General features: G+C 62.1%; 8 protein-coding genes across 8 annotated transcripts; 6 read left to right on the forward strand and 2 right to left on the reverse strand.

Annotated features, from left to right (window-relative positions):
• Positions 1–384: 384 nt before the first annotated feature.
• Positions 385–2768, forward strand: Q8F55_004561 (uncharacterized protein; the record flags this gene model as incomplete). Its single annotated transcript, XM_069353074.1, has 3 exons — positions 385–771; positions 822–2241; positions 2287–2768. 3 exons carry the CDS (start codon positions 385–387, stop codon positions 2766–2768), a joined length of 2289 nt encoding a protein of 762 aa, XP_069210492.1.
• Positions 2769–4547: 1779 nt separating this feature from the next.
• On the forward strand, positions 4548–5581 carry Q8F55_004562 (uncharacterized protein; the record flags this gene model as incomplete). Its single annotated transcript, XM_069353075.1, has 3 exons — positions 4548–5419; positions 5478–5529; positions 5567–5581. The coding sequence occupies 3 exons, from the start codon at positions 4548–4550 to the stop codon at positions 5579–5581; spliced, it is 939 nt and encodes a 312-aa protein (XP_069210493.1).
• Positions 5582–7431: 1850 nt separating this feature from the next.
• On the forward strand, positions 7432–9211 carry Q8F55_004563 (uncharacterized protein; the record flags this gene model as incomplete). Its single annotated transcript, XM_069353076.1, has 5 exons — positions 7432–8128; positions 8168–8299; positions 8393–8484; positions 8520–8909; positions 9056–9211. 5 exons carry the CDS (start codon positions 7432–7434, stop codon positions 9209–9211), a joined length of 1467 nt encoding a protein of 488 aa, XP_069210494.1.
• A 375-nt stretch (positions 9212–9586) lies between these two features.
• Q8F55_004564 (uncharacterized protein) lies at positions 9587–11440 on the forward strand (the record flags this gene model as incomplete). The annotated part of the gene is made up of 2 exons (XM_069353077.1): positions 9587–11308; positions 11354–11440. The coding sequence occupies 2 exons, from the start codon at positions 9587–9589 to the stop codon at positions 11438–11440; spliced, it is 1809 nt and encodes a 602-aa protein (XP_069210495.1).
• A 210-nt stretch (positions 11441–11650) lies between these two features.
• On the forward strand, positions 11651–13084 carry Q8F55_004565 (uncharacterized protein; the record flags this gene model as incomplete). The annotated part of the gene is made up of 2 exons (XM_069353078.1): positions 11651–11884; positions 11918–13084. The coding sequence occupies 2 exons, from the start codon at positions 11651–11653 to the stop codon at positions 13082–13084; spliced, it is 1401 nt and encodes a 466-aa protein (XP_069210496.1).
• Positions 13085–13268: 184 nt separating this feature from the next.
• Q8F55_004566 (uncharacterized protein) lies at positions 13269–14624 on the reverse strand (the record flags this gene model as incomplete). The annotated part of the gene is made up of 3 exons (XM_069353079.1): positions 13269–13385; positions 13421–14538; positions 14570–14624. The coding sequence occupies 3 exons, from the start codon at positions 14622–14624 to the stop codon at positions 13269–13271; spliced, it is 1290 nt and encodes a 429-aa protein (XP_069210497.1).
• A 221-nt stretch (positions 14625–14845) lies between these two features.
• On the reverse strand, positions 14846–16022 carry PUP1 (proteasome core particle subunit beta 2; the record flags this gene model as incomplete). The annotated part of the gene is made up of 7 exons (XM_069353080.1): positions 14846–15052; positions 15103–15237; positions 15276–15524; positions 15572–15605; positions 15654–15712; positions 15750–15883; positions 15920–16022. 7 exons carry the CDS (start codon positions 16020–16022, stop codon positions 14846–14848), a joined length of 921 nt encoding a protein of 306 aa, XP_069210498.1.
• A 403-nt stretch (positions 16023–16425) lies between these two features.
• On the forward strand, positions 16426–18679 carry ATG20 (Sorting nexin, cytoplasm-to-vacuole targeting pathway/endosomal sorting; the record flags this gene model as incomplete). Its single annotated transcript, XM_069353081.1, has 4 exons — positions 16426–16812; positions 16852–17121; positions 17171–17584; positions 17633–18679. The coding sequence occupies 4 exons, from the start codon at positions 16426–16428 to the stop codon at positions 18677–18679; spliced, it is 2118 nt and encodes a 705-aa protein (XP_069210499.1).
• Between the last annotated feature and the right edge of the window lie 108 nt (positions 18680–18787).

The following is an 18787-nucleotide window of genomic DNA, read 5'->3' on the forward strand; positions in this document are numbered from 1 at the left end:
GCCTCAGGTCACACCTTCGCACCACCATCCACGCCATTGTCGACCTCTCGCCACCGTCCGTACCTCACACACACTCCACACGCACCCCCTCGCACTCCGAAGCACACACGCTCGTGCTCACTCCGTCGAGAGCGAGAAACTGCTCCCGCGTGCCGTGCAAGGCGCGGCGATTCCCCCCCGCCTGCTTGCCAAAGGATACTCCGCCCCCGTACACTCGACTCTCGTCCCACTCAACTCTCAACTCTGCTTTCACCCAACTTCCACTCCACCACCGCCCACAACTTCCACTCCACCACCCCCAACAACGTCCACCCCACCACCGCCCACACTCGCCACCACCTAACCACCATGACCACCTCCCCCACCATGACCACCTCCCCCACCATGCCCACCCCCACCTCCCAGCAACCTCGCTGGACGTCGCTCGCCACCGACCCCGACGAGGTCGACGAACTCGAATCCGACTCGGGCGAGGTCAACAACAGCTCCGGGTCAGCCGGTCCCAAGAAGAGCTCCAACACCGTTGGAGCTCACGCTGAGGAAGACGAGCTGCTGGGCGACGAGGACGAGGAGGGCGAGCCTGGTCACTTCCAGGGTGGCGACGGCGGTGCCGAGCAAGACGAGCTGGAGGAGATGGACCAGCTGGACGAGCTGGAAGGCTCCGACAGTGCACCCGGAGACGCCACCAGCCAAGTGCGACGCGAGCGCGAGCGCGCTCCTTCCCCGACCGATGGTCGCTCCCGTCGCCTGGGTCTCAGCGACCTGATCCACGTGAGCACCAACGATGACGAGGAGAATCAACTGCTGACAATCTCCTCTAGCCCCAGGACGCGGAGCCGACCCGCGGCTACGCCTATGTCCAGGCGAGTCCGGGAGCCGGCTGCGAGGTCGAGGGCGAGGAGGCCGAGCTCGCAGCCGAGGGCGAGGAGGAGGACTGGCTCGCCGACGAGGGCGAGGAGGAGGACGAGCTCGCGGAGGAGGAAGCGCTCGCAGACGAGTTCACGGAGGAAGACGAGTTCGCAGAGGACGGCGAGGAGGAGGGCGGTCTCGCAGACGACGACGAGGAGGAGGACGAGCTCGCCAACGACGGCGAGGAGATCGAGCTCGCCGGCGGCGACGGCGCCATCGGGACCGTCAGCCAGAGCGGACCGGCCAGCACATCAGGGCCAAGTGGAGGTGCTCCCGGAGGTGGAACTCACGGCCCCCACGTCTCGGACTTCGCGCGGCTGATCAAGCCGCCGCGCTTCTTCACCCAGTCCGGGACGGCCAGCGGGAGCCTCAGCAAGACCACCGACGAGGCCACCGCCCCCCTCGCCGGTTCCAGCTCCCGGAACGAGGCCGAGAGCAGCACCACCATCAGCGGTGGTGCCCCCCTCGACACCCGCGACGACGAGCTCGCGTCCGGGAGCCACGGCGGACCAGTCGGCGCCTCGAGTTCCAGCGCCGGCGCCCCCGCAGGTGCACCTCCTAGCGCACCCCCCGCCTCTGACTTCGCGCGCCAGATCAAACCGGCGCGCTTTTTCATGCCGTCTGCAGCTCTGAGCGGGGGCAACAACAAGATTCCCAACGCGTCCTCCGTCGCCGACGCGTCCCCCGTCCCCGACGCGTCCCCTGTCCCCGACGCGTCCCCCGTCCCCGACGCGTCCCCCATCCCCGATGAATCCCCTGCCCCCCTGCACGGCCTCGGTCTCGTCCCAGGGGGCGATGACGGCCCCCTCTACGAGCCGGAGGGCAGCGCTGATGTCGCCGACTCGCCCCCTTTCCGCCGCTATTGGGAGCTCTCACCCCCTCTCGACGACGACCCTGCGGGCCCGAGCGAGCCGCTCTTGGCTGACGGTGGTGCCTCTCCCGATGCTATGGCGGGCGATGACTGGTCCTCGGCGCGCATTGGTGACAGCCTGCCTCAAGCACATGGCGCAACCTCGGCCCTCTTGGACGACGTCGGCAGCCGGGAGCCTCAGCACTCGGCCGAGACCTCTAACCCAAGCGAGGAGGTCGAGGGAGCCTCGAAGGAGGATGCTGCAGAGCTGACCGAGGAGGTCCACAGAGTGGCTCCAGCGGCGCCTGTCGTTGACCCTCTGCCGGCTCGTGACGACTTCCCCCAGCCTGACGCCGGAACCAGCAAGGCAGTTGACGGAGAGTGGGTCGACCAGACGGAGACGGGAGGAGGCAAGGACAGTGACGGCCAAGCTGTCGACCCCAGCCCAATCGGTCACCGAAAGCGTCCGCGTGAGGAGAGCAGTAAGTTAAAGTCTGGGATAGAAGCAGAGTCTCTAACTGCCACAGCTCCGCTCGCCGGTCCCAAGGAGACGCGCAGCCAGAAGAGGCGCCGCAAAGCGGCACAGGTTCTCGGCGGTGAAGAGGCGGCAGTCAACAACGCTACGTCTCTTCCTCCAGCCTGCAGGTGGGAGGGGTGCACGTGCTACCAGGGACGCAGCGAACGCGCGGAAGCTACCGCCGTCCCAAGTGAAGGATGGTACACCAACCCCCCCTGCGGGTTCTGCCCATGCTGCAAGAGCAGCACCGAGGCCCACATCGTCGCCAACCTCCCACTGACCGACTTCCCGCCGCTACCAGTCTTCGGCGAAAGCAGTCTGTTGGAGCGCGCCCTCAAGCTTCCTAACTCCCGCTCTCATGAGAGTAGCGTATTCAAGAAGATGGCAGCCGATGGCCACAAGTTCATCGAGACCTGTGTCGACACGATCATCGGCGAGGAGCCCACTGCCCTGGAAAAGAGGGCAAGTATCCGTTTGAATTTCCATCGCTGATGCTTCTTCAGAACATTCGCCACGCCTTCATGCGTCCCAATGTACTGGGCCTGATCAGCTCCAAGCTTGGCCTCGACCAGCAAGCAAGTGGGGGCTCACAGCTTGTTACCGACATGAAGGTCAAGGCCATGCTCTTCAGGGCGGTGGCATCGGCTCTTGTGGAAGACAAGCAAGGCGTTGGCGCGCGCGAGTACGTCATCTTGGCTCTCACACCTCTCGTAGAGTGGATCAAGCACGAGGTTGCTCTTGGTCGTGTTGGGGGAGAATAGGTAACGTGTAGATACTGCATGTAATGTAATCTTCGTGTTTCCTAGATGAGGCTCGCTCGTAAAGCGGCACTGTGACACCCAAACAGATCGCCTGGGTGGAAAATTAACAATCGTGCAGCGGAGCTGATGGGATGGGTGTGTTCGGACACACGATTTGACCTGTATCCAGCACAGGACCACACGGAATGACAAATCATGACAACTGGGTTTGCTTGGTGGGACGCCCGTGACGGCTCATCACCGGTACCGACGCAAGTTGTCACCGTCGAGTGCTCTCGTCTCTTAGTCGTCTAGACTCGTAGTTGAGAAAGGCATGCTTTCCTGCAATGGGCATGGGTTCGGCTCCCCGAGGTGACAATTTCGGGTGACCCCAGAGATTAATGGCCGCACGCTCAAACCGGGTGCGAATCCGCTTGGCCGTCTGGAATGATCTACTCGGTATAGTTTTTGTATTCCCAATCTTCTTTTGATGGACCCCGTAGGGTAGTGCTCCCGCGCGTCGGTGTTGACTGGTCAGCATTGTGTGGTGATTGTATTGTGGGTTGATTGCTTGTATCACCTATTGCCCAGTTGTTGGCGCTAGAGGTGTGGTATTCTGTTCCACGTCATCTAGCAAACACCTTCCACGCAATGGTCAGGGCGATTAAAGGGAGAACGCGACAGGTGACTATCTCGTTTCCTTTCTCAAGCAAGAGGTTGTGATCGGTCGTATTACGTAGAATACATGTAGACAACTTTGAATGAAGCTTGTGGAGTCACCTGTTATTGTCCTTTTGTTTGTTAGGTTTGGTGCAGTACGGATCACACAATTTGGAGCCGTGAGGCGCTCCACAGATGTCAACTCATGGATGGGACCGAGTGACGGGTCATAACCTCGTGCAGATGCTGGAGGTCATGCTCTCGAGTTCGGTGCTGTGGCTGAGTCGTCTGCAAGGCCTTTCGGGGCTGAGCAGATTGACCGTAGCAGCTAGGTATGACTGGGGTTCGACTGTCCGGCCGGCACAAATTCGTTGTATGTCCCTCAGGGACTGAGACCTGCTGGTCCTCGCAGTATGACGTCCTGTGCAGGCTGGCGGTGTCACAGGTCCCTCGGCAGCCTTTTTGCATCTGCGTTCGAGGAACTCCCCCAGCAGGTGACTTGAGTAAGAGATTGTTCTTGGTTGCACCAATGGGCTATCGAATGAGACGAGCGGCGGCGCTTGAGAACGAGTTGGATCCGTTTGTGGCGGCGCCTCACTCACACATTTCGCACCACCCAACCATGGTCGACGCATCATCCGCTTCGTCGCCACCGCCATCCGCACCTCGCACTCACAACACACAGTGCATGCACCCCCTCTCATTCTGCTCCACCCGGTTTTGGACCCGCTCCATCGAGGGCGGCAATCTGCTCCCGTCTGTCGTGCACGACACTGGCCCACACACGACTCGTATGCGCTGTCTCGTCGTTCAACTTCCCAGTCATCATCCACACCTTTCCAGTTCACCACCACCTCTACTTGCCCCCACCATGGCCGACTTGCCACCCAACAGCAACTCGGTGTGGTCCTCCCCGGATGGAGAGCTCGAGGAACTCGATTCGCAAGACGGTCTCTCCTACCTGGATTCCTCAGACGACGGTCACTGGCAGCAGGATGCCTCAGACGACGACATTGACGGCGGCGACGACGACGCCAACAGCCCCCTCGTCTTCCACTCCGACGCGTACGACCCCGTCGACGACTCGGTACCTTACCACGACTACCAGCAGCCGGGGAGCCCTGGCGACCACGCTCCGGGTAGTGACGACGACAGCGATGTTGAGAGCGCCGGTATGGGTGGCGAAGTCGACCCCTTTCACAACAACCCCTTCAACAACAATCCTTTGCACAACAACCCCTACAACAACCTGTTCCACGACCACCTGTTCCACGACGACCCTCACGAGTTACAGCCCCACGTCCCTCAGCCCGCTCCTGCCTTCAACCCGCGCGTCCCGGCATTCCACCCGATCCCTCCTTTCCAATACTTACCCCCATTCGATCAGCCCTTGGCCCCCCTCAACCTGCCCGCCTTTCGGTCACCGGCCATCAACCTGCCTGCCATCAACCTGTCCGGCTTCAACCCCGCCTTCAACCCCGCCGGCTTCAACCCGCCCGCTCTCAACCTCGCCGATTTCGACCTGCCTCCGCCTGCGTTCCACATGCCCCCTCCTGCATTCTACCAGCCGGCTCCTCGGTTCCCTTCTCTCTTCACCCGCGCGGATAACCAATCCCAGGGTCGCGCTCAAGGTGAATCCGCCAGGAACGTCGGAAATGGCAGCTCTCCGTACCGCAGGTACGCGCTGTCCCCTGACAGCGACGACGAGCCGGACATCCTCAGTCAGCCCCGCTCAGCTGGAGGGTTAGTACCTCGTACTATCGCTGGGGATGAGGTCTCGAACTCAGCGAGACACCGGCAGGAGGGCGATCGCGGCAATACAAAGGACAGGGGACACCTGCGTGGTGGCATCCGTGAGTCAAGTGCTTTGTATGCCTCTAACCCTTGCAGTTCCTCTGCCCCTGACAAAGGAGAAGTCTCACCGGACGGGACGCGGTGAAGAGAGACAGGCCCTTCATGATGAACCCGATGTCAACCAGACAAACGACAATAGGAAGCGACCCAGTAAACAAGCTCGTAAGCCCCAATGCTAGTAGAAGTATTGACGTAAGTTCCGGCAGCTGCAATCTCCTCCAACAAGAAGCTCAAGTCGAGCAGCGACAACCAGGAGACAGACGGCCAAGGTGCCACAGGAGCGTGCCGACAGTCCAAGTGCCCGTGCCCCGACCGGCGTCGTGAGCGCGTCAACGCAACGACTGTGCCACGTCAGGGATGGCGCGGGAAGCGCCCTTGCGCGATATGCCAGTGCTGCACGCGTGCTATGGAGGCTCATGTGGTGGCAAATCTTCCTCTCGCCGATTTCCCCCCGCTACCAGAGTTTGGCAACCCCGACCGGTTGGAGTGGGCCATTACCCTCCCCAAAAACGCCGCTGAGAAACTCGACCTTACGAGGGTCGCAGAACGTGGTCACGAGTTGATCACAGAGTCTGCTTCGGCCATAGTGAACGGTTTTGTTGGACTCACACCCCAGCAGAGGATGGCAAGTACTCAACGTTGTCAAAGAGACCACGCTGATGCCCCTACAGTCGATAAAGTCATACATCACGCGACACTATGTGGTTCGACTCATCACTACCCAGATAGGCCTGGATAAGAAGGCCATCGGAGCCTCCAACATGCCGATGAGCAAGAAGACCGAGGCGAGTATCTTTAAGGCGGCGATGTGGGCTCTTGAGAGGGACACAACCTCGGGTGAGGTATGTGATTACCTGACCTTTGCCCTTACCCCTCTCCTTCTGTGGCTCAAGAAGGAGGTTGTTTTTGGCCGTATTGCATAGCATTTGACACTGAGATTGTTCTGAATGTACATGTATGAAACTATCCCTGTTCTCCAAAGAGTCACCGAAAAGGAACCTCGCCTCGAGAGAGGACAACGAAATCAAGTCACAAATAAAAGGTGCTTAACTTGGTCGGGCACGCGCGCACCACACGGCTCATTGGTCAATGTCGTCGCTAGATGTCAGCTCTGACGGCCACACCGCCACACCGCAACTTTGAGGGTTCAAGTAACAGCGGAGTGGGGCGTGAGGTCACCTCCCCGGCAGACTATAGCGATCGGTAAGTGCACACGAGCTCGGGAATAAAGACGACGTTGGTACGATTTGGGTCTGGAGCACTGCACGATTGTTCATATGCCCGCGCCGACGCTGAAGAGCATCGCACAAAGGTTCCTAGTTGCAGACTCGTTAAGTCCCCTCGGGTTGGGCTTGAGTGGTGACGATTTTCAATGGACTGGGGTTCGAGCCCCGGAGGGGGTGTCGGCCGGCACTTCTTCCGTAATTACCCAGAAGACTGAGACCTACCGGCCTGACGGATGACGATTCGCCAGGCTATCGGGAAGAATTCGCAGCTCTCGGTGCGATACTACCTTTTTGTGCTTCCGGTCTCTTCATTGTTGCCCCCCATGGGGAATCAGACGCGCCGAATAGTGGCCGTCGGGACGAGTTGGGTAGGCTTGTGGCGGGCCCTCACTCTCTCCGCAACCCCCACCTCCGCACTCCCTCAACGCCGCGGCCGTCCGCTTCTTGCGGACGTACACCGCTTCCATTCCCTCGTACCCCCCCCCCACACACGGGCCTGGATCCACTCCATTGAAGTGACACTTTGCCCCCGTCTGTAGTGCATGCACGACCCTACAGTGCCGACTCGTCTGAAGCCGCGACTCCACCTCATTTTGCAACTCTCCCCCACAACCGTTCCCAACTCAACATCGACTCATCCTATCCCATTCAACTGCCCTTTCACTTGTCACCATCATGGCCGACTCCCCACATCTGCTTCCTCCTCGGAGAACCCGTTCGCCCTTGGCCACGTCGACTCATCTTGACAAGGCCGACCAACTTGGCCCTAATGCCAACGATGACGACGCGCTTGAGGGTGGCGACGATGGACATGTAGCACACGACCACCAGTACCAGTACCACACGGGCGGCAACACTGTGCGCAACAGGGGCGAGCTCAAGTTTGGCAGCACATCCCCTACCGACAGAACTAGCCAGGTGCGCAGCAACAGGGTCCAGTCCCCCAGCCTTCGCCCCCAGATCCATTTTGGCGGCAGCCCCCGCGACCACAACCTCGATAGCAGCGACGGTGAGGACAACGATGAGAGCACCGACCTGTATTTTGGTGACGAGGACGACGAGCTCGACTGGCCTACTGGCGCCGACCACGACTCTGAGGGCGTCATTCAGGACGGCGCCTCGGACATCAGCAATGACAATACTCCCCGCGGCCGCTACGTGTTCGAACCCGACAGTGGTGTCACCCCCACCGGCATGACTACGCTCATATTGGCGACAGGCAGCTCATCCCACCACCACCATACGTCTGTCGAGGAGGTTCAGAATGGAGCCAACGTCGCTCTCGAGTTCCGCCCTCATGTCCCTCTCGGGCACGCCTGCAGGACAGGAGTGGAAACCAACAAGACGACGGAGGAAGGGAGTTCGGGGCTTGGTAAGAATGTAGGAGGGAGAAGCTCTCTGATTTTAACAGTCCTCCCTACCGGCCCCAAAAAGAAGAGCCGTCAGAGGAAGCCGAAGAGGTGGAATACGTCGGTCAACGGTAGCAACCAGGCGGACACCGATGAAGAGTTCGCCATCAATGACATACCGAGCCAGGGAGATGGTACGCCGAAATCGAACACCACCGGAAAACGTCTGCGCGAGGGTAGTCCTGAGTGCAAGTACTAGTCACACGTACGGTCTCTAACTGCAACAGTTTCCCTCATGAGGTCCCAGAAGAAGAATAAGCGTGCGGCACAAGGGCTCCATGAGGAAGAGGCCATGGTCAACAGCTTCTCCCTTCCTTCTGTGAGTGTCGTCTCGAGATGTTGGCTAACACCAAGCACTCGGCCAGCCACAACACCGAGACGAACGGCCAAGGCGGCACAGGAGCGTGCCGAAAGTCCAAGTGCCCCTGCCCCTACCGACTTCGTGAGCGCCTTAACGCAACCGCCGTGCCACGGAAGGGCTGGTCCGAGAAGCGCCCTTGCGGCTCCTGTCGGTGCTGCAAGAGTGCAATGGAGGCTCATATCCTCGCCAACCTTCCCCTTGCCGACTTCCCGCCTCTGCCAGCCTTTGACAACCCCGAACTGCTGGAGCGCGCCCTTACTCTTCCTGGCTCATCCTCCGGCACCGACTTCAAAGCATTTGCGAAGAACGGTGATGACCCTATCAAATGGTGTGTCTCGGACATCATCAAGGAGTTTGCCGACCTACCTGACAAGCAAAGGATGGTGAGGACTCGAGATGTTGGGTCACGCTGATGCCTCTCCAGACCATTAAAGCCCACATTGCCCGAACCTGTGTTTACTCTATCACCCTCAAACTTGGTCTGCATCAGAAAGTTGTGCGACCCTCCGGTTTCTCTACCGGCCGGCAGACGCTGCAGAAGATCTTCAAGTCGGTGGTCTTCGGCCTGGCGTTGGACAAGAGCGAAGAGGATGCGCGTGCATACCTCACTTTCGCTCTCACTCCGCTCATTCAGTGGCTCAAAAACGAGGTGGTTATTGGTCGTATTGCGGGAAGTGACCTTTGAGTTTCACCCTTTTGTGTGTGTTGTGAACACGACAGTCAATCGAGTGCGGAATGATCACCGCCACTCTGCCACTTCTGCTTTGTAACGCGCCTCGGCCATCTATGCTGGGGCTCCACTCGACAAACGCAGTGCCAGAACAAGCATGCATCATATGGCTTCACGAGGCATTCGCAGCTGTACATGGTGAGCGTGGTGCCCGTCTAGACTACATGAGCGGTAATAGCCAGAACAGCAGAAGTGGTGAGGTGGATGAGTCAAAGTGACGGAACCAAGTCGCTGGCGTGTTTGAGAAGCACAAACAACCAAAGACAATCATCTCGCATTCTCATTCCTCCCACTCGTCAGTCACCTGTTCCATTCCACCCGCTTGCTCCAATGGCCTCCGCGACACCCATCATCTCCCTCGTCGACTCGGACGATAGCGACGACGACATTGTGTGCACCGGCATGACACCGGCGCGTCCGCCGCGCCCCCGCCCAGCTGGCGGCCCGCGCACGCTCGGCGCGCCGCGCCAGCGGGTCCTCACGAGCTCCAATAGATACAACGAGCTCAGCGGCACATCCCTCAAATCTCTCGCGGTCACCGACGTCGAGTTCCTCGGCAGCAACCACAGCCCGGCGAGCGCATACCGTTCGCGGGGGAAGGCCGTGCATGCCGTCCGCGCCGCCAACAACACCACCGCCATCGACTTCGAGTACCTCCCGCACATTCTGGACAAGATCATTGCGTACTCTCCCGACGCGGCGCTCCCGCTCCGCGCTGCCTCTAGTGGCATGCGCAACTACATCGACCGCAAGCTCTACCGGCACGTCGTCCTCTCCGCGCGTAAGCCATCCAAGGCTGACGATATGGTCTGCGCGCCGTCTCTCGGCAAGGAGTCTGGTCTGCTGTACTTCTCCTCAGCCTATGGTTCGGGGGCCAATCTCCCTGGGTTTGGTACCCACCGCGCTGATTGGTGGACTGCGGTCCAGTCTTTCGAGCACCCCGACCTCCAGCGCTTCAAGCAGCTCGCCGACCGAACGTCGTCGCTCCAGTCCCAGAACCACTTTGGTCTCCGAATGGACCAGCCACGCGACCCCCTCGACCTTCTCTCCATGCACGTTGATCAAGATAGGATTGAATTTCGTGCCAGTGGCCGGCTGCTCACTCTGCTCAAGGGCGTCAAGGTCCTCGACATCTACGGAATGGGCAAATACTCGGCGCACAAGGGCACGTTTATGTCCTGGCTCGCCCGACACCTTTCGCCAGACCTGCAGCTCCGCGTGTATCCCGACGAGCATGGGCGGTACTATGACTGCCGCGTGTCATTCTCGACGTCCAACATCGTCGTCTTCCCATCAGCGCACGCGATCCCGATCGATCGTACAGCCGCCTCGGGCCATCCCCACTATCCTCCGGGTCCTGGTCCCATTGCGCAGCAGTTGCACCAGGCAGCCCAGTTACTCCAGCACGCCGTTCAGATGCTCACCCCCGCTACGTCCGACTACACCATTCCGATCCGCGTACGCGGAAAGTCAAATCGCACTGCGCGCATCACGACGCACGTCAACCTCGGCCTTCTCAACAACGGGCAGCCCTTCCCCCTTGTCCTGTGTGGCAACAAGTCGACCGCCGCCGACGCCTATAAGCACCGATTGGAGGGCTTCGAGGGGGTTTACATCTTCACTCACGCGGCACCGAATCTTCACCAAGATGCTATGGGCAAGGCGAAGGCCTGTATCCAGCTGCGCCTCGCCGCCCCCATGAGGGTCAGCCCTAAGTGGAAGCAGTTCGCGTCCCATCTGGCATTGGCCATCTTCCGCGGGGTCAAGTGCATCCTCGTTGACTACGAGCTTGTGGACCAAGAGTGGCTCGAGTTTGCCCCGGGTACGACTGCGGCGAACGGTCTCAAGCAGATCTGCGACGCCGTCAAGCGCAGCCTCGAAGACCCTTCCGACGGCGACAACGCGTGGCATCTGCTCCCAGCTTCTGCTCCAAGGATGTCGAGCAATGAGGCCGCTGTCGCCGTCGAGACGAACCTGATCTGCATCACCGGGGCCGAGTACAAGGCGCGTGTTTCGCGCCAGGACTTTGAGACGGCTCGAATGCCAGAGAGGGTGAGTGGCCGCGTTTCAACCCGCGCTGACCGCTAGCACGCCGAGCTCATGCGTCTCGTCCGAGAGAAGAGCCGCAACTGGTGCATTGCAGCGCTCGACAGGGAGATCCGACTCCAACAGAGTCGTGTGTAGGCGTCTTATGTGGAAGGCTCGGCCATACGCTGTATGCAGGAAGCTTCCATTCCTGTCGCGACGCCAGGGTGGGACGGGTTGACTTCCGGCTGCGTTGACTTGGCGTTTCGCGGTAATGCTCGGCTGACACAGTTTGGCCGCCGACGTCATGCGTGTGATTGATAACAATCCACTTCGTCGCACATCACTCATCTTTCGCCATCACCGACCATGCCGGCCGCCCTGGGGTTCGACCACGCGTCGTACCCGCACCTCATGCTGCAGGTGCTAGACTATGCCGAGCCGGACGCGCTCCTGGCCCTGCGCGCGGCCTCGAAGGAGATGCAGGACATGGCCGACGCGCGGCTGTTCGGGCACGTCGTGCTGGGCGTGCACGACGCGTACGCCTGGCCGCAGAACTCGGCCTCTCCGGTCCCAATACGCTCGGCGATTCGCAACTCTGAGGTGAGTGGCACGTAGATCGCTGCTGACCGGGAGACGTACAGCGAGTTCGGCACCTGGGCCGGCGGGTGGTGCTGGGGTGGCTTTGGCGGCGGGTGGGGCGGCGGGCTGCCGGGCCCGCCGACGAAGTCGCGCGAGTGGTGGCAGCAGCGGGGGTGGATCAAGCCCGGCGCGATTCCTGGCGATCTCGTAACCCTCGGCAAGCGGATAGCGAAGTACACGCACACGCTCGACATCCACGACGCGCCCGAGAACCTGCTGTCCTTCCTCGGTTCCATCGACCTGCGCGTGCGCGTGCTGCGCGTGCACGCGGCCTACAACATGCAGAAGGACGGCCAAGTGCCGGCGGTGGACACGCTCGTCCTGTTCCCGCCCCCGCCGACGCACTCGCTCGCGCTCACCCTAGCCAAGAGCCGGCCGTACGTCTACCCGCTAGTCCTGCCCTATCTGGAGGCACGCGCCGACCGCATAGTGCACCACATCCACTTCCCTCCCGAATCGCTCGACCTCGTCCACTTTGAGCAGCGGTACCGCGCGCACAACGAAGCCACAACGGCCGAAGTCTTCGTCTTTGCCCCGCCGCTCGACTGCCCGCGCTCAAGTCTGCCCGCGAGCGAGGCGGCCCGGCCCTCGCGCTTCGCGTCGTCGCGCGACGCCGACCCCAGCGCCGCAGAGTACGTACTCGGCGTGCGCACGCGCCAGTGGGCGCGCATGTGGCGCGACGTCGTCGCGTACCGTGTGCACGCGGGGAGGACGGTCACGCTCGTCGACTACGCCAACGCTGCGCCGAGCGTGTGGAGCGAGCCCGCCGGGGACGGCGACAAGGGCGGCGCCTTCGCAGCCCAGCTGGTCGAGGACGTCGGAGCCGCACTGGCGCATTACCGCGCGACCGGGTGGTCGTGGGGCTTCATGAGCCCGCGGCCGAGCGCCATCCCGCCCGACGCGGGGCCGGACGCGCGCGCGCGCGAGGACATGGCACGGCTGCTGCGCTTTGTGACTGCCGAGGAGTTTGCGCGCGAGGAGGACGCCGAGGCGCTCGGCGTACCCCTGCGCCTCGTGCAGCACCCCCCGCGGGACGTTCGTGCGCCCGAGCCCGGCGAGAGGGGGTACGCGGAGTGGGCATTCCGCCAGGCCGTAGAGAAGAAGTGCCCGCTACCGAGCCCGTGGAGCGGGCACGAGGCGGGGGCAGCGGCTGCTCCATGACCGCTGTCGGGTCGCATGCGAGAAGGACGGCGCGTGGCCGTGCCCCGCGTGGGAGGTGCGCGTGCGTGAGCTCGGCGAGCGCTGCGCAGCCGTCCCGAAGCCAGAAGTCTGCGGCAGCCAGCCCGAGAGCAATGCAGCTGCGAGCCCGCCACTATATGTACACACTACATGCCACTACTACAACCTACGCGTCGAACGCGTGCGCGCCGGGGATCTCGTGCCGCAGCGTGTTGATAATCATAGTCGAGAGCTTGTCCTCGGCGTGGTTCTTGTCCCTCACGCGCTTGAGCAGGTCCGTGACCTGGGGTCAGCCCACCCCCCCAACGACGGACTCACGCGCTCCGGCACCGCGAACAGCTCCCTCTCCTCGTCGCGCAGGCCGGCGCGCCACTCCGCGCCGCTCATCCACACCAACTTCTCGGCGACGAGCGCCTCCTTATCCCCCGGGACGAGGACCAAATCCGCCTCGCGCTCCTCGCCCAGCTGCTCGAGCACGCTCGCCACGAGCTGCTCCCTCATGCTCCCAGGCTGGAACTGGAGCCATATCCCGTCGACGGCGTCAAAGTCGACCATGACGACCCGGACGCCCCGCCGCAGCCGCCGCGCCACCTCGCCCGCGAGCTTGGGATACCGCCGCGCGACGCCGTGCCGCATCACGGCCTGGCACACAAAGAACTCGCCCGGCACGATATTCGGCGCGCTCTCGCTGAACACGAGCACCTCTTCCTCCGGGGCATACCCCGCCGGCCAGTCCCACACCAGCACCGGGTCGGGCGCGACGGCAAATTTCACGTGGTACACCACACGCCTAGCGCCTAGGGGCAGCGTGCGCGCCGCCTTGTGCCGCCTGCCGGGGGCGTACGCTGCGCCGAGGGCCGTCTCGAGGCTGGGCTGGGAGGGCGGGAACACCACGATCGTGCCGGCCTCGGCCAGGCGCGCGGGGTACAAGCCCTTCTCGTCGGCGAAGACGCGCAGCGTCGCGAGCTTGGGGACGTGGAGCGCGATCCACGCGGCCGCGATGCCGCCGACCTCGGCGTCGAGGGTGCGTACGTGCCTCAGGCTCTGGGCCCAGCTCGCGAGCTGGGCCGCGCGTTGCGGCGGGAGCATGTCGGCCAGCACGTCGCGCGCGGGCTCGGTGCGGGAATCCTCTGGGCGGGAGAGGGCCAGCGCGAACGACCACCACTGCGACGTGCGCGCCCAGAAGCCGGGGAGGCGGGCGTCGGCCCCCTCCGCGCCGGGGGAGACGATGACGCCGTACGGCTCGCCGTCGGCGTCTTCGTCGGCTGCGTTGAGGGAGAGACGGACATGCGCGAAGAGGACGGCGTCTACCCGCGCCTGCAGGCTCTTGGAGGTCCGCCGGAGTGTGTACAGCGTCGAGAGGGGCGCGTAGGTTATGATCTGGTCCAGCAGGTGGGGGAAGGCGCCGTCGTCGAGCGTCGTGCGCGGTGGCGAGGCTGGGGTCAGCGTAGTCGTGGGGAGACGTACCGTCTACTCGGGGGCGTTTCCTCGGCCTTGGGGAGCTGGCTTCGGCGTCGCTCATTGTGTTCGTTGTTGTTGTCGAGATTGTGTGAACCAGACTGAGGTGGCCAAGTCTCCGCTCTCTTGCGTCATTGTTAGTTCGGCTGCACCTCTCCCACGTGATTCCACAAGCAGCTCGTACAGCTCGACACGCTCGACTGCACCGGTGCTCATCAACCCACACCCCCGCCTGCTTGTATACATGCATCTGACGCTCTACTATACTCTGCGAGCCGGCTAGGCCTATGCATCCACCTCCATGCCCTCCTCGCCGCCAGGGCCGGCACCCTCGGCCACGGCCGTGACGGTGCCGTCTCCGGGCTGCGCGGCACCGGCGCCAACTGTTCCGCGCACCTCCTCCGACACGATGAGGTCGCGGACGTTCTCCTTGAGCCAGGCGGTCGTTCCGCGCTTGAACTTGTAGTTGCGCGACTTGACACCACGCTCGTTCTGAGGCGTGTCAGCTGGATCAACACGACAGGTGTTACGTAGCTACTCACAGGCGTCTCGTAGTTGCGCAGCGTCTCAGTGCCGTTCTTGGTAATGATGCTGACGTCGACGTTGGAACCCGATCCCAGGTCGTTCCAGATACCCGAGCTGATGGCACGCGCGACGAGCTTGATGGCCTCGGCTTTCTGAGTCGTCAGCTTAGGGGGACATCTCTTCAGCTCACAGTCAGGTGCTCCTTGTAGTCCGCCTCAAAGACAGCCATAGCAGCGAGCGAACCCGAGCCCATGGTGACGTAGGGAAGCTTGTCGGTCGAGCCGTGCGCGTGGACGGTGAAGAGCTGGGGTCCGCTCGCGTCGACACCGCCGAGGACAAGGTGGGCACCGACGTGGCCCTGGTAGCGGTAGAGGTACTGCTTGAGCATGGTCATGGCAGTGACGACTCGTGCTGGCCTTCCCTGGGACAGGGCGTGGAGCTGAAACGTAAGCTGCAGATCTCATTGCCGGACGGAAGACAGCTCACCTCAAGGTTGGACGAGATGAGGTTGGTGACAAACCTGGCGAGTCAGTGCTGCTCGTCGCGGACTACACAGCAGCCTACTCACTCAGTGTCAGCAGCCGTACCGGCTCCGCAACACCTGATCAATGGCGTGAGGTAGTGGATCTGTCGGTCAGCATCACGGCGACGCTGAGTGCCCTACCTTCTCGCAGTTCTTGTCCGCGACAATGGGGCCGCCAGTGGCACGCGTGTCGGCGCCAAGGCAGACACCTTCCTCGTCGCCCGAGTCACCGCCACCAAACTTGAGGCCGACAATGGTGGTACCAGTCGAGGTGGCTGGCGGGTCAGCAGGAGTCTCGTGCAGCGACCCACCCTTTGCGACGCCGTTCAGACGGGCGCCGAGGAACTCGTTGCGGGCATAGTTTCCAAAGTCGAATCCGGTGGTCGACGGGGCGGGGATCTTTGATGTCGCCATTGTGATTGATGACGATGTGGATAGAGGTGAGGAAGGATGTGGTTGCAGTCGTCGTTGATGATGCCCAGCGTTGCGAGGTGTGCGTCAGTGTCAGACGCTGGACGCGCGGCGTCACCCACCACCACCCAGCACTGCCAGCATTTTCCACGTGTAATTTCTTATCAAACATTTACGTAACCCATTGGCAGTGACGATGCGATGACGAGCGGGGCGCGGCTGGGCGGGCTGCTGGCGGAGGGGGACAGTCGGCGACGGCGAGTGGATGCGGCGGGCGATGCACTGCAACCCGCATTCAGTCCTTGTCGACATTGACTTGCAACCACAACGCCTCATTCATAAACAGCGAGCACTCGACCTCTCACCGCGGCATCCCCGGACACCCCACCACCACCCCGCCGACAGCATGGAGGACCCCGCCTCCAACCCGTTCGCGACAGAGCCCAACTCGTCCTCGGCCCCCTCGTCGCCGCTGCAGCTGTCGCGCACCAACTCACACGCGTCGTCAACCACCCCGGGCAATGCCACTGCAAACCCCCGTACGCAGTCGAGCCTGAGCGTTGGGTCAGTCGCATCAAGCTCTCCCCCGCCGACACAGCGTGCATCGTTCCCGGACCCTACAAAGGAGCCCAAGCGTGGGAGCAGCCGCCTGTCCGGACCCACGCCGAAGGAGGACTTCTGTTGCGATCGCGACAGGCAGATCAGCCAGGGCGATGAGATTAGCATTATCGACGCGTTCAAGACGACCGAGGGTGGAAAGACCAGCTACATCACCTACGTTATCCGTCTGGGCGTGAGTGTTGCCGCTGCGGAACAGTGCTGACTGGCCCAGTCGAGCACCGTCAAGAGGAGGTACTCCCAGTTCCTCAGTCTCCATCAGGCGCTCCAAGGCCTCTACCCCGTGCTCATCATCCCTCCCATTCCGTCCAAGCAAAGCATCACCGACTATGCGGTCAAGGGCCAGTCCAAGACCAAGGAGGACGCGATCACAATCTCCAAGCGCAAGCGCCTGCTCGAGGACTTCCTCCGCCGTCTTGCCCGCCACCCCATCCTTGGAGGCGACCACGTCTTCCACCGGTTCCTTGATGACTCGGCGAGCTGGGTATGTTTGGCGTGATAGCGGCGAAGATAGCGGTGGCTGACGTCCCCAGTCCGAGGTCCTCCACTCGCCCCCTGTTTCCCTCCTGCCCAAGAACCCTCTCCATGCGCCATCGCACAACCCGACGTTCGCTGGCGGACCAGAGGAAGACTCAGCTTCGACATCTACGGCCTACATTGCACACCACCTTCTCCCGACGCCTTCTCCCAACCATCCGCTTCAGCGCCCTGACCAACGCTTCCTCGAGTCGGAGATCTTCACCGACAAGTTCCAGCAGCACTTTGGAGGGACAATGGAGAAGGTCAACCGCCGCGTCGTGAAGCGCTGGGGCGAGCACGCGAGCGACATGGCCGAGCTTGGTGCACAGTGGAACGAGTTCAGTCTGGCGCAGACGGGCCCTCTTGGCGATGCCATCGAGAAGGTCGGCCAGGCGGTGGACAAGGATTACGAGGCGACCACGGACTTGGTGGGTACAGCTTGCTTGACTTTGGTCCTCACATAGCTAACCTTTCAGATCAACGCGTGGGAGGTCAACGCCACCGAGCCCCTCCACACATACGCTCAGTTTGGTCAACTCATTCGCCAGCGCCTGTCGTTCCGCCATCAGAAGCATGTCCAGTATGAGCTGGTCCAGGAGGCGCTGGAGAACCAGAGGGACAAGCTCGAGATCCTCGAGGCAGCCGAGCGCGAGTCGCGCCGGCTGGAGGAAGCTCTTGATCGCGGCACTCGCATTAGCTCCGAAACCAACTCGGCGCCCACAACACCGTCCAAGAGCCCAGGCCAAGCAGCAGAGGAGACTTCGCCCCGGCCAACACCCCGCCGTTCCGGCCAGTCGTTTGGGCTTCTGTCGGCCGTCAAGCACAGCCTCAGTGGCATGATGGACGTCGACCCTGAGGCAACAAGACGAGCTAGCATTGGAAGGACAAGGGACAACATTTCCCAGCTTGAGGATTCTCTCCAGGCCTCGGCACAGGACCTCAAGTACGCGTCGACCACTCTGCAGGCCGACCTCGACAGGTTCCAGAGACAAAAGGTGGCCGACCTTCGCCAGCTCGGCATTCAGCTCGCGACGATCCACCGCGAGTGGTGCCGACAGAACCTTGAGGCTTGGAAGGCGGCGCAGGAGGCTATTAGGGCGATTCCTGACCACCCGAACTACGCCCCGCCTGTGCCAGGCGTGACGGCGGCTCCGGCTGCTGGACCAGGATCTGCCTCGGCCTCTGGATCCAAGCTAGACTTGGCGGCGCTCGACCGTGACCTCCCTCCCGTTCCCAAGCCCGAGTCGCCTTCATCGCCGTTCTCGAGCGTGCCAGTGCAGCCTCTGGGCTTGGGATCGCCCACCAAGCCCCGATCTTCCAGCATCGATGTGAAGCAGCCGACATCGCCAATCAAGGCGGCATCATCTGCGACCCCGACGTCGCCCATCAAAGCGGCGTCTCCCTCCAACCCGCTTTCGCCGTCGGCGACCACCACCCTCCCAAGTGCCGCGCCGGCAAGCGTCCCCACAGAAGCAAAGGATGCATCAAAGGACGACGGTGCGGGGCCACTTGGTCCATTGTAGAGCCCCTCATACCAGCCAGGAATTATTTTTCAGTGCATTTCATGACATTTATCCTAAACGGATGGGTAATGGCGGGATGGGTTGTAATGCATTTTGGTCCCGCGACTA

Source organism: Vanrija albida (genome assembly GCF_041260175.1).
Source record: "Vanrija albida strain AlHP1 chromosome Unknown contig_3, whole genome shotgun sequence".
Classification (NCBI taxonomy): Eukaryota; Fungi; Basidiomycota; class Tremellomycetes; order Trichosporonales; family Trichosporonaceae; genus Vanrija; species Vanrija albida.